This window comes from Condylostylus longicornis, unplaced genomic scaffold, assembly GCF_029603195.1.
Source record: "Condylostylus longicornis isolate FDR11 unplaced genomic scaffold, ASM2960319v2 ptg000010l, whole genome shotgun sequence".
NCBI classification, from domain to species: Eukaryota; Metazoa; Arthropoda; class Insecta; order Diptera; family Dolichopodidae; genus Condylostylus; species Condylostylus longicornis.
The window spans coordinates 13,171,757-13,185,650 of NW_026577979.1; the positions used below are offsets into that span (position 1 = coordinate 13,171,757).

Here is a 13,894-nt window from a genome sequence, read left to right on the forward strand (position 1 = left end):
TATTTTCATTTTCATAAGAATCTTGACCTTCTCCTCGAAGAATATTATCATGGCATTGATTTTTTAAGATGCTGCTGATTGTACATAATATAAAAAAAGAATACTGCAATAATTTGCTTTTAAAGAAAACGTTTCAATCGTTCAGAATTTTTAAGTGAGTGTTTTGTATAATTTTATCAGTTAAGGTAATGAAAGATATTCAAGTTTAAGAAAATTTTTTTTCAACATCCTTATAGTACGTGCATACATACATAGTAGGAAGGTTTGTATAAATTCCTTAAGATCAAAATATCAAGCATCTTGGTTATAACTTACTTCTTTTTAAGATACAACATGGCAAAATTATTTAGACTTTGGGTTTTCTTCTTGTACAATCTTAAATTAAAAGTCACATTTGGAACTAATTTAATTTTAGACACCAGAATTTCAGATAATTGCACATATAACCGGAATTGTGTAGCAGGTTATTTTTTTTACAAATTTTGCTAAAAAATTCTAATTTTTCAATTATGTGTAGTTATCTACACTTTACCTGCGATGTCAGGTTTCAATTTGCCGATGTCAGGATGCCTTTTGAATGAATTTTGATTTTAATTTTTATAAATGTTTACCAATTAATCTTTACGATGAACAATAACAATGTGAACGGGTATGTTGTATTTATTTACCAATATATTGTAATGATGTTTTTAGGAAAACATGTTGATTCATTATGTAGCAGCTTCTAAAGTAACAGAAGTTGTGAATTTCTACTCAAATTTATATGTTTTATGTGTTAGACGGAGATTTTATTTCAACATTTACTTGGTGAAAATTTTCATTGTAGTTCAAAATGAGTAAGCAACAACAACCGAGTTGAATTTTTGTAATACGTGGGCAGCTAAATCAAGACTCAGTAACATGTATATTAAGTAATTCATAACTGAAGTTATCTATATACTGTAAAAAAAATTTTTAGAGTTTTTCTCTATTATTCTGTGTATTCATAGAGGCTCTACTAACACTTATTCCATATTAAAATTCTAAACATATTCCATATTAACTAAACGTTCTCAAATCTTTGGCAAACTAGATTGGAATTTTCATAATCGACGTTTTTTTTATTTTTAATAACTATGGGATAATAACTCAATAACTCTTTTATGCAGGGTGTTTCGCGTAAGGTGGCAAATAATTCCGACGATGATTCTTTGATAAATTTCCGACAAAAAAATTCCTTATTTTACATACTAAACCAAAAATAAAAATATTCAATGTATGCATTTTTCACGTTTTTCAAAAACACATTTAACACGTTTTACTGCCAAAACTATGACAGATAGAGGAAAATGTTATATAGGTTAGCTTTGAATTCTTCTTGTAGCACTTTAAAAAAAAAATCTGATTTTGACAAACTTTATCTCAAAAACTATACCTCAAATCTATAATTGATTGCAAAATTTAAAATAAAGAGCAATCAATTATCTGTAAAACAAGTCATTGATGGTTGCTCCATGTTGCGTGCTTCCGGTGTTATGAACATTTATGCAGAAAAATAAATATATTTTTTTCAACAGGCTGCAGCTCAAAAACGAGTATGCCTCCCCTACCTCCACTCATAAAAATTTTTTGCTAGAAATTTATCAAAGAATCATTTCTGAAATTATTTGCCACTTTATGCGAAACACCCTGTATATTTCATTTATAAGAAATTAAAATCACTATTCGAAAATAAAAATAAAATAAGATAAGCCATTCATAAATTTCGTTATTCCATTATTAAGCAAAATTATTAAAAAAATAAAAAATTTATTTTTATTATTAGAAAAAATTATTATATAAATTTAAATTTAAGTGTTTGTGTGATTATTTGTAGCAATTATCATATGTGATATTAAAGTAGTGTAAGAAAAAACAATTGAAATCATATTTTTCTGCACTAAGTTTAGGCAAAATTAAGGAAAGGAAGGAAACAAAATTAAAAAAAAAAAAAAATTAATCTACATTGAATATTATTAAATCCACCTTTGGGATAATTTTAACAAGGCAGCAAGCATCTAGGAACAAAAGCTGAAAAAACACACACATACACAAATAATAATAGAGTTGAATAAAAATCTGAAAACAAAAGAATGAACCAAATGTGAAATTAATTTTTTTCCCTACATCTTTTGTTTAAATTATAAATTTTTTTCTTTATTTTTATTTTCACTATATGTGCATACATACATACATATTTGAAATCTCATATGTGGATGATGAATTTAGTCGAGCATAAGAAGACGAATTTATAATTAGGAATAAAATAAAAAAATGCAGTTTTTATAACGTTTTGTTCTAAAACAATAACGGGAATGAAAAATATACATGTCAAGAAAAAAAGTAATTATGAAGCTCTAAAAAAAAAGGATTTTATAGTTTAATTTGACGTTAGAATTTTAGTAGACGATCTGCCTAATATGAAAATTTAATATTTAAAAAAATTTATTCACACTTGCAAAATTTTGCAAAATTTCACATAGCACCCACATAAACTGGATTGCAATTATTTTGCAATGACAATAAAATAATAAAATTTTGTAATAATCCAAGTTTGATGACTGGGTAAAATATTTATTCTTTTAATTAAATCATATTAACACCGCGCTCCTGTTAGTCACAAATAAAATAAGGTAGCCGAGATTTTGATTTATGCAATATTTTTTAAAGTTGTATTGAAAATATGTTGCAATTTATCATTTACATGTTCGTTACCAATAATTAAATCAATCGTATGATTTAAAGACTGTGTCTGTAATAGCAAATTCGTTTATGACTTATTGATTTCTCCTCCATGGCAAAGACAATAGAAAAATAATAAGAGAAAACTTAAATGCACTCATACGACTTTAAAAATTCTTGTTAGTTGTGATAACACCGAAATTTTAGTTTTAATGTAACTGTATGAGTTAGATTCATTTTTTAAAATAAGTGGTTACTTTTTAGATTTTATGCAAAAAAAAAAATTGAAACGGAGTGTTAGTTTATGCGTCTGTCCGTTTGTGTGTCTATTTATAAAGTTTATTTTTTTTATCAAACCAGCCTTTTAATGCTTATAAATCATTTATTGTTCTTGAACAGGAATTTTTTTTCACCTAGGGACCGTCCTTAGCTATTGCCTTTCGAAATTCGTAAGGCTTGAATTTTTAGCGCCTTATATTTCCGAAACTATCAACTCTTCCAAATTTCTGTAAGACAAAAAGCTGACAGTAAATGTCATGTCTTGAAAAATATAATTACATATGTACATACTTATCTGAACTCACCTACTTAAAAATCAAATTCAACTATTATATTAACGCTTAATTTAATCTTTTTTCTTCATCCCAAGTATACGCAGCAATTTGATTTATTTTGGTATATTAATGTATTGATGTATGTAATATAAAATTTATTTTATTTTTTAATAAAAAAAAAAACAGTATTTTCACTTGTTCAAGGGAAAAGTGATTCCTTTTCAAACCATTGATTTGATCAAACTTTATCCAATAGAAGATTCCTATTTTTTTTCAATTGAATTTTGTAATTTTTTTTCGAAACTCTGAAATACGAGTATGTACATATATATATATAATACATATATATAAGTTATAGTTATTAAACTTGGCGTCTTCTAAAACGAAGTGGTATACAAAAGTGTTTTACAAAATGAACAACCGAAAGACGGCCATAATTCCAGAAACATTCTTCTCATTAAAAAGTTTATTATACCGATTATTTTATTTACTATACTTAATTAACATCTCACTCAGCGAGTCTAACGTAATCGAAATTTGTAACATAAAACGAGTTAAAATTGCCCATCACATACAATATGAGAAACTGGCTTGTTTTAATAAAAATTGAATTAAAATGCATAGTCGCATTAAAATTATATTCCAACGGAAACCGAAATTCTTTTTCGGAACACTTATTTTTTAAAGTAGTAAAACAGTCACAATGCTTTTTTCTATTCTTGTAATAAGAAATGCTTTTCTTGAATCACTGAACGATAATTCACCTTCTCCCATCAGTAAACCACAATTAACTCATTTTATTAAAAAGTAGCATAACTATTAGTTTTTCATTTCCTTTTTTATAGCTTTTCGTAAATGAAACTCTTCTTTCCTTTCATGCCTCGCAAATTAGCACATCAATGTAAATTTCAATAACCAACATGTAGATACAGTCCTTCAATAAAAAAATCAAATACATACATAAAAAAAATAAAAGGATAATAAAAACAAACACAATTTTAAAATATAAAAGAAAAACTTTTTATTTTGTTTGGCAACCTTTTTATTGCAAAATATCCTTTTATTCAAAGATATTAGAGCGTAATAAACTAACAAATTTGTGGGATATTTTTAAAATCAAATAACTATTTAAAAAAAAATGAGGAAGTTCATTTAATTGCAAATTTGGAATGGTCCATGCCATAATACTAAAAAACAAAAAAAGAGAATTTTTTTAATATAATTTGCCAATATACTGATAAAATTTTTTTTTAAAAAGTTGATGTGAATCACTTATTCCATTTTTAAGTTAAATTTTAGAAATTAAATCTCTTGAATGTAGTAGATCTGCGGCAAGTAAACTAGAAACCCAATTATTCTAAACTTCGAATAAATAATTTATATTAAATTTTTTTTATAGTTTGCATTTATGTAAACCTTTAAAATTTTTATTTTTTAATTGTGAAACAAAATAATCCTATAATATAATGAAAAACTCTATTTATTTTTTGCAACTAATGTAGAGAAAGTTTATTTAATACCAGACTTTAAAATCTATTAAATTTATGTGTTCGAAAATCTCGTATGTAACATTTACTTTAAAAATTTTTCATCATTCACAACTGATATCTCTCTCAAGATTTAATAAATTCCATGTCCAAATATTGAGCTTGCATTTTCAAAAAACTTTACTGTAATAAAATTAAATATTTGTAAATAAAAAATGTATACGGAAATTTGTCCTAAAGAATCCTATGATTCCAAACTTAAATGTTTTGCATCTTGTTTTATATTTTCATTTTATTCTTTTGTACAAATTTATATTTAATGAAATTGAATAAAAAAATTAAATTCTTTTTCAAAAGAGCATCAAAACAAAACCATCAACATACGAAATTACTTTAACAAAAAAAAAGCCATTAAAAATTGGGAAAAAAAATTTTAACATTTTTTTAATACGAGCTCTGAGAATTCAATTGATTTCATAGTTATTTTCAATTTAATTGAATACATTCGAAAAAAAAGAACAAACAAAATAAAATACGCTCACAGATATACCATTAAATAATTTATTCAAATTAATTCTGCTGATTGATTAGCGACTGAATATTTTTTTTTCGACAATTTAAAATAAAAAAAAACATGTAATTTAACAAGTTTAATCTTTGATATTTAAAATTACTTCGAGAGGTTGCAACTCTTTGTAAGAAATTCCATAAAAGGGAAAAAACATTTTTTTTTCCTTTATGACTGCTGCAGAAAATTTTGCTTATACCAGAAAATGACCGAGAATACGAGTAGAGATCATTATTTTTTCTTATCGCTTCATATTTAATGAATCATTCCCTTTGGTTGTGTATTTAGATTGCTGCTTTTTTTCCTTTAATTTCTATCAGCATCACCATCACCATCAAATCTGTCATGCTAAATGAAAAAAAAGCAAATGTATTTTAAAAAAAATTTTTATAAGTTCCAAGCTTACATTTTTCCGAATGGTAGAAGTTTTTCACTTCTTTTGTTTAATCGGCAGCTAAACAAAGTCCTGTATTTGCTCTAATAACTGATTTGTCTCTTCCACGCTTTCTTCTTTAGGATCCGCTATTCGGAAAATCTTTAACTTGGCGTAACGGATACCGAATCTCAGTTTGTTATCCTGCTTATCAAGAAAATTTAAACTATCCTCATTTATGAGTAGCAAGAATGATTCACTATATTTTTGAGGTTCTTCTTTTTTGATTACTTGCCAGTTATCCATTGGAATTTCAGGATTTGAAATTTTCAACACTTTAAGCAATTTGTCACCTGAAATGTCCGTTTTTGGAATCCAAATGCGAGCCCGAGGCTCTTTAGGAATATCCTTAGCAAGAATAAGGTCAATCTGGCATCCATCCCATTTTTTATCAATATTTGCAACGCATGATCTAAGAAACTTTGCAGAGGGGCCATTCTCACATTTAATTACCCGATAACCCCTAATTACTTCTGAAGAATCAAAGCCTAAAAGCTGTTTTCCACCGGTTGCAAGAAGCTCGTCAATAACCATTTTAGATAATTCGGCTTCAATCCTACTCCACATTTCGTTCGACAGTTTAAGGCTAGTACCTTTTTTATTTATCACCGCAAACCGAAGATTATCATAGGACTCTTCATCTATATGTCTCTTCTGAATCTGATATGTAGTAGATGTTATTGTGCTGACAGTTCTCTCCGGTTCGTCAACTTTCGCTCTTTTATGCACTTGTTGAGTGGATTGTTTATCTGGGTATATAATTCTTTTCCTGAGTTCAGAGTACAATGAATTTTTATAATTATTGTATTCCTCAACTACCTTCTGGTATCTGATTTTATCTCCTTTATCTCTTTCGTTGAATTTACCTTCTGCTTCATTCCGAGCAATCTTGTCCAAAATATATATAGCCTTCGAATATCTTTTCTTAAAGGCACATCCAGGTCCCCTTGATTTTCTCTTTTTGGAACTATGACTGCTTTCTTCAGTGTTTTGTATTGTATGTTCAGTTAGTTCAATTTGTGGTAATTCATTCTGATTCATATTGCTACCACCAATAGATTCCTCTTTCTCCTGACTGGAGATTAATTTATTATCCTCCGGTGAGGAGCCGGTTGATAATTCCTTTTCTAATATATTTTGATTTACATTCTCCATTATATTTCCCACGAGTATGTCCGGAATAATAGTCAATCCTGGCAGAGCCGACTTACCAAGATAAGGCACTTATACAATCGACCTGGCCTGGGCATCGAAGGGAGCTCGTAAACGGCTGGTTTAACCCCCAACCTTTCAGTCCTCGGCACGGATAGCTCACACCACTTTGACATTAGGTTTCACAATTTATACTGTGCTATAATGTAACTTGGGATTCTCTTTGTTTTCGGATCTCACTCTTATTGTATAATTTATTTGCTGAATATTACAAAACTACAATATCCATTAGTATGAAGTTCACTGATCCTACTTAAGCCCCCCCACCACAGCAAGGTGGAATCCCATCGGGAGGGTACACAATAGGTTCTTCACAAAATGTAAACGATAACGTTTTACAATAAACTTTTTTTGTTCATATTAAACACAAAATATAAATAACACGTTAAACAAAAGAGCTCAATTATACAAAAAAAAACAATTGAAGATAATCAAGAAAAAGTTAGTTCAATTATATAACAAATTACGAGTACATATTATATAAGACTTAATTTCATATATGTATGCATATAAAAATTTAATTCAATAATACATACACAATAAAAAAAGGGATGGCTTTTCACTTCTTTCATTTATGCATGTACTTATCATGTTGATATATAAAGCTAACACTGAATAATCTTTAACACTATGCGGGGTTACTGTACGTGTAGGCAAATATATTTTTGAAATACTCATAATTAGCCATAATAACACAAAAACATTAAAATAATATTCAGATCATAACTTCCATTAATGTAATTCATTACTTGCTCTCTTTACCTTAAATAAAATTATAATCTTGTATCAATATTTCTTAAAATTTTCATTAATAATTAATACAAAATAAATTCATCCACTATATCAAAATATTGGAAAACATTGTAGACATTTTTGTTTTAATTATTTTTATTTCAAATTTGATATGCTACATAATAAATTAAAATAAAAAAAAAGAACAGATTTAAGTTTTAAGGATTTTTTTGATTTTTTTTTTGTTTCGTTTTTTTTTTCTACCAAAAAGTAACAAACTTTGTAATATAATGTAAAAAGAATTAAATATAAAAAAATTGTTCAGCATATCTGAGTTACACGGTAAAACATTTTTATTTCTCTTTTTCTTTCAATTTTTTAATTTCGAATTGTTTTATCATTAAAATGCAACTTGCACTTTTGTTAAATTTCGTTTCTTCTGATGTTAATGTATCTTATAAATGTAAAAGTATTTTATTTAGGTGGTAACTATTTTTAATTAGTACAAAACCGAAAATAAAAACGCAAAAATATTTTGTGTTATCTTCTCACAACGAAGACAATAAACGAGAAATTAAACTTTTATTCACAGTCTTAAAAAATAGTATTTAAATTTTATCTAATCATCTGAACCAGCTGTACGTTTAATTTTTCTTTGCTTAGGGCTTTGACCTTGCTGTTGTTGTTTTGGTTTGGGTGATGTTTTTGGAGAAGTTTTCGGTGAAGTTTTTGGTGAAGTTTTTGATGATTTGGATTTTGGTGATTTTTCTGAAAATACAAAAAAAGATTAAAAATAATTTTTAAAGAAAGAGGAAACTATTAAACTTAAAAAAAAATTAGTAGTTACACAAAAAAAAATCATACATACCTATAATGAAATAAAATTACAATTTTACTTATACAACAGAGTACAATTATCCTACTAATCGCAAAAATCTACTAATTACCTTTTGTTAAACCAAAAATATTATATAGCTTTCAATACACAATTGGCATAAATATACTTATTGAGAAAAAGAAGTATAGACAGTTTGAACTGAGATTACAGAAATGAACTGAGTATTACATTTTAATAGAAAATAGAATCAGATTAAAATTATGGCTTTGTTGGCAGTCCTTTATTATCTCATTTGTTATCTGTATTCAAATTACTATTTGCACCTTTTGATTTAAAATTATTTAAGTACAATCATAGCCAAACTACTTGTTGATATGAAATATGTACTGATTTTTCTTATCTCAACAGACTACTTTATGCATGTTTAATTCATACATAGTGAAAAAAAATATAAAACATATATGTAAAATTGGTTATGTAAAATATAAGAACAAATTTCCTATTGTTGTAATTTTATTAGTCTATTATGTATTCGATTTGCTACGTAAAGACTTTCATAAAACTAGTTTTTGCATAACCATAAAGTGAAAGTAAAGTGTGTTGATGACGTAAAATGGCATATGTTACTTTCTCAATTTTACTAACAATTAATATTCTCACTTCTAAATTTTAACTAAATGAACTTTTTTTATATTCTTTTTTTATTTTATATTATTGCAATTAATAAATATAGGTATAGGTACTTACGAAGAGCACGTAAAGTTTCTTCAGGCAACCAATCATAATCAACATTATTGCTGTTGACCGTTCCTGTTTCAATTGTCTTTTTAACAGCTTGTGCACGTTTTCTTTTGCCTACAGAACCAACCAAAAATTGTTGTCCCAAAACAAGTAGTAAAACAACAATACCAGCTAAGAAAACATATAAGAAAATTATTTCCCCGTCAAGCCCTTCATCAACTTCAGTTATATTAACAGTTTCATTAAAAACTGCTTCTGTAAATTGTGCACCATTCGCATCTCTATAATTTAAAGCAATATTTAATCCAAATGGTCTGCCAGCGAATGAATCTGATGGTAAAAATGAATACGAGACGGTTGCCTCATGTCCTGACTTTACTTCGCGGTTATATGGTATTGCTGAGAAATTTTGAATATAGTAATTAAAGTCCTGTGGGTAGCGGAAAGATGCTTCAACACTTTCGATTACAAAATCATCTTCTCCTTTATTTGTAAAGCCAACAAGAAATTCGACTGGATTACCAGCTGGTAAATCAAATTGAGCACCAGGGGTGTAAAGCGGTCTAGTGAACAACAAAAACGTATCGGCATACGGTGATGTAGTCGTTTCAGGCTCCTCCTCTGTTTCAACATCATCCCCTACAACCGCACCATCATCATTTTCTCCTTCAACATCAACGTCATGATCATCATCAATTTCATCTTCAGCATGCACTAAATATTTATTTGCTAAAACAATAAAAGGAAATTATTTTATAAGCTTCAGCAATTCCAAAGTATTAGCAGAAAATTAAGTAATTTTAAATTTTATTTAGAATATAAAATTCATGCTATTAATGCCACGTCTGATGCGCTATCACATTTTTTTTTATATATAATATTCTTTACTTACGTGAGCTAAATGTACATAGAATAGTTGGAAGTACCAATAATAAGAAAAATACTAATTTTTTCATTTTGATTAAGCTACTTTAATTTATAAAACCCAAACGAATTAAATGATGAACAATATTGAAATACTATACTACACTCCACTCAATCTCTCATATCAAAGAAATGTACATATATATAACACAAGCGCAAGTAGAGAAAGACAGCGGTGTCTAGAAATCGATGATTTTTGATGACATTTGACATTTTTAGTTCCAAATCTTTTCTACGTGGAGGCGAAAGACACTTAAACGTCAAAATTGTTACCCTTTAAACAAAACGAAATTATCAAGTACTAACCCTGAAAAAATTTTAGTACATTAAAAAAATTTTCCTTGTTTCCTCTTAAAGGATTGTTAAAAGCGCTAAACTCTGTAAAACAATTCTACATAAAATTAGTTAATTTAATTTGCCATTTCCCATTAGGTCTTATTATTATAATAGTAACTAAATATTTTGTTTAAAATTTTGGGTATATTTCTTGACATAACATACGTCAGTTGTGGCATATTCGGAAAATTTTCCTAATCTTTGCCTTTTGTTCTTTTCTTTTTGTTCATTGTTGTTTACACGCATTGGTAAGATACAATATGTTTTGTACCTAAACTTAAATTGTTACAACACCATTTTCGTCTTTTTGGGTTAAATTCAATTGATGAGATAGAAGAAGAGTGTGGAACTCACAACGCAAAATAAATTAGCTCTTAAGTAATTGCTCAAGTGACTGATTTAATTAGCTCACTCGGAAATTTGAAATTGAAACGGTCAAATTACTTTAAGTTGATATTGTCGAAATATATAAAGTGTCACTTTTTGGCAGTTTAATTTAATAAATTTGAAGAAAAACACTTAAAAAAATTCAATTTTGCAATGTAATTTTATTTGAAATGATAAATCAATAATTGGCATTTTTTTACCAATATTAAAATATTAAAAAGTCCTTTGGAATGGTAAAATTTATATAAATTTTTTTTTGTCATTCTGCGATGAGGATGTCTTCATTTATGCTAATAATTATAATGTTGTAATTATTTTTTAAAGCATTCGTTTAAGTTGGATAGTAGAAGTAGATAACAAATCTTACATCCCACCAAAGAACTATCTTGTATCTAAAACACACGATCAATTGCGGTCAATTGACAGAAAATAACATTTTAATGTGTATACCGCTATCTTTCAGGAACATAATCTATTAAAGAATAAAGAAAATTGATTACTTTTTGAATACTATTTTGAGAAACAAAAATCTTTATTTTAGTACTTGCCATTCTACAAGAGTAAGTAAAAAAAGAGCTGTTTGTTTATACACAGTCTTGTGTCGTATGTTTCTCTTATGTTTACTCACTAAATTTCATTAACATATTACATAATAAGTAGTCCAAATGTATCATATAAAGTTGTATAGTATTCGAAAAAACTTACCTTTGATTTATTATGAATTAATTATTTTCGAAATATGTATGTAATATTTAATATTACTTAATTATATTCTATCAGAATAATATAATTCTCTTTTATTTACATTTATTATGGACTTCAACCGGAAAACGTAATTGTCTTTCACAGCGACATCTAACGATAGATATTGTCTTGATAAAGGTTATTAAATTTTTGATGTTTCATATGTCTTTCTCAAATTTCCTTCTTTTTATTTCCGCCTGTCAAGAAAAGAGGAATTCACGAGTAAAACTTCTTAAATAAAATAAAAAAATAAAATAAACCATGGAAAAACCAACCGTTTGCGCTCGTGTTATTAAAGTTCTTGGTCGTACCGGATCCCAGGGACAATGTACACAAGTTAAAGTTGAATTTTTAGGTGAACAAAACCGTCAAATTATCCGTAATGTTAAAGGTCCAGTAAGAGAAGGCGACATTTTAACACTTCTTGAATCTGAAAGAGAAGCAAGAAGATTAAGATAAAGATGTTTCAGATGATTCAAAAAATTATTCGTAAGGTAAAAATATTGAATTATATGTACTTGTTTTTTTAAAATTATGTTACTTTATTTTAGGTATTTGAATGGATGAAGTAAATAATTCTGAACTGGAATGTTGATTGTATTCTATACTTTCATTGAATAAAGAAGCAGTAACAAGAAAATATTTGTTTTAATTGAAATTGAGATTAATTTAGGAAAGCAGGTCAACACAAAACTTTAATATTTTTTAGTAGAAGTGCGCGTACTCAATTAATATTTATATTTAGTAGATACTAGGAATGGTATACTAGTACATTGCTAAAAATCATATGGCCATTAACCTAGTCAGTAATTTTCTTTACTCGTTACTGGATAAAAGTACCTAAGTACCTTCTTCCTAAATAGTTCAACCACAACGTAATGTATTTCATTACGGTACAACTATGTAATTTGAAGTTATACCTTATTTCTGAAACTATTTTAGTTGAAGAATTGAAATTTTCTTTTCAATCAAGTTTGCTCTGTGTACTATTCCAAAAAAAAAAACTAAATCCATTATGTATATGAGGGCCTTTACAATTTCAATAGCATATCTCAGGAAAATATTCTAGCAGTAATTATAATTATAAAATTATAGTTATAAAAATATTTTATGAAAAGCATCTGCTTGAAACTGTAGTTACATTTTATTAGCCATGGAACTCGGTAGTTATCACAAGATTAACAACATTAAATCGACCTTTTCCTATTTTGCATTTATTTTGATACAAGTTATTTCTTGTACATAAATAACCATGTATGTAAGTACATATACATAATATTGAAGACACTAAAAACAGTAATTTATTCATTCAATCTAATTAAATATTTTATGTTTGGCATTTATAAAATGAAGTTGTTTAAGCAACCTCTTAAAAATATAACTTATTTTTTTGCTTTCTTTAGTTCCAGATCATAATTTTTGCTATATCGAAACAAATGTTTAAAAAACATATTGTAATTCATACAAATATACATACATACATATATTAGTTTTAAATAATATCCTTAAATTCTATTCACATAAAGAAAAATCATTTATTCGACGAACTTAACCTATAATTTATTTTGATTTTAAATTTTAAAATAGACATACCGCCAAAAATCCAACAAAAATTATTCTTAAAATGCGCAGGATTTCAAAATATCGATTCGACTCCGACGCATTTAAACAATTGAATATGTTAAACAAACTGAAATATGCAAGGATATGAGCATAAATTCTTTTTCTTTTTATTTTGGTTATTAATTGTATATTTAACAACATAGGTTGTTTACAGTAATTTCCAAATGAAATATTGCCCAATTAAAATTCATCATTTTTATATAAAAATAAATTGTAAAAGTTGTATATCTTAATTATGAGAAAAAATTAATTACATATATCATGTTGTTAAGAGATTATTTAGGGACTGATCGTCTATCTCGCTGTATTACTCGACAAGGGAGAAGAAGGTGAATAAATAAATGTTCTGCGCATCTCGTTTTTTGTTTTATAAAATATGTAGAGAGTTTATTTACTTCTTTTTTGAAATACAAAAATTCAATTGAATAAATGAGAAATCTTATTGAAAAAAATTAAGTACTCATTGGAAAAACGGAGAATTCTGATTTCAAAGTGAATAAAAATTTTTATATATATTTTTAACTGGATACACAATTAGGTTGTTAATTTTTATTAATAAGGAATAATTCAGTAAACCATTAATTTTTACATATATGTATGATTAAAATTGGATAT

The 13,894-nt window shown here is 27.0% G+C and overlaps 3 protein-coding genes across 4 annotated transcripts; 1 reads left to right on the forward strand and 2 right to left on the reverse strand.

Annotated features, from left to right (window-relative positions):
- Positions 1–5,288: 5,288 nt before the first annotated feature.
- On the reverse strand, positions 5,289–7,235 carry LOC129618890 (uncharacterized). The gene is made up of 2 exons (XM_055533916.1): positions 5,716–7,235; positions 5,289–5,657 (listed from the first exon to the last, which is right to left on the reverse strand). Exon 1 carries the CDS (start codon positions 6,895–6,897, stop codon positions 5,764–5,766), a length of 1,134 nt encoding a protein of 377 aa, XP_055389891.1. The 5' UTR covers positions 6,898–7,235; the 3' UTR covers positions 5,289–5,657; positions 5,716–5,763.
- Positions 7,236–8,219: 984 nt separating this feature from the next.
- Positions 8,220–10,354, reverse strand: LOC129618871 (translocon-associated protein subunit alpha). The gene is made up of 3 exons (XM_055533896.1): positions 10,158–10,354; positions 9,272–9,994; positions 8,220–8,454 (listed from the first exon to the last, which is right to left on the reverse strand). The coding sequence occupies exons 1-3, from the start codon at positions 10,219–10,221 to the stop codon at positions 8,306–8,308; spliced, it is 936 nt and encodes a 311-aa protein (XP_055389871.1). The 5' UTR covers positions 10,222–10,354; the 3' UTR covers positions 8,220–8,305.
- A 1,478-nt stretch (positions 10,355–11,832) lies between these two features.
- On the forward strand, positions 11,833–12,296 carry LOC129619069 (40S ribosomal protein S28). Of its 2 annotated transcripts, none has more exons than XM_055534148.1 (2): positions 11,833–12,150; positions 12,208–12,296. In XM_055534148.1, exon 1 carries the CDS (start codon positions 11,918–11,920, stop codon positions 12,113–12,115), a length of 198 nt encoding a protein of 65 aa, XP_055390123.1. In that variant the 5' UTR covers positions 11,833–11,917; the 3' UTR covers positions 12,116–12,150; positions 12,208–12,296. The 2 variants fall into 2 exon arrangements, with proteins under 2 accessions (XP_055390123.1, XP_055390124.1); XM_055534149.1 differs by having other exon boundaries at positions 11,833–12,145.
- The last annotated feature ends 1,598 nt before the right edge of the window (positions 12,297–13,894 follow it).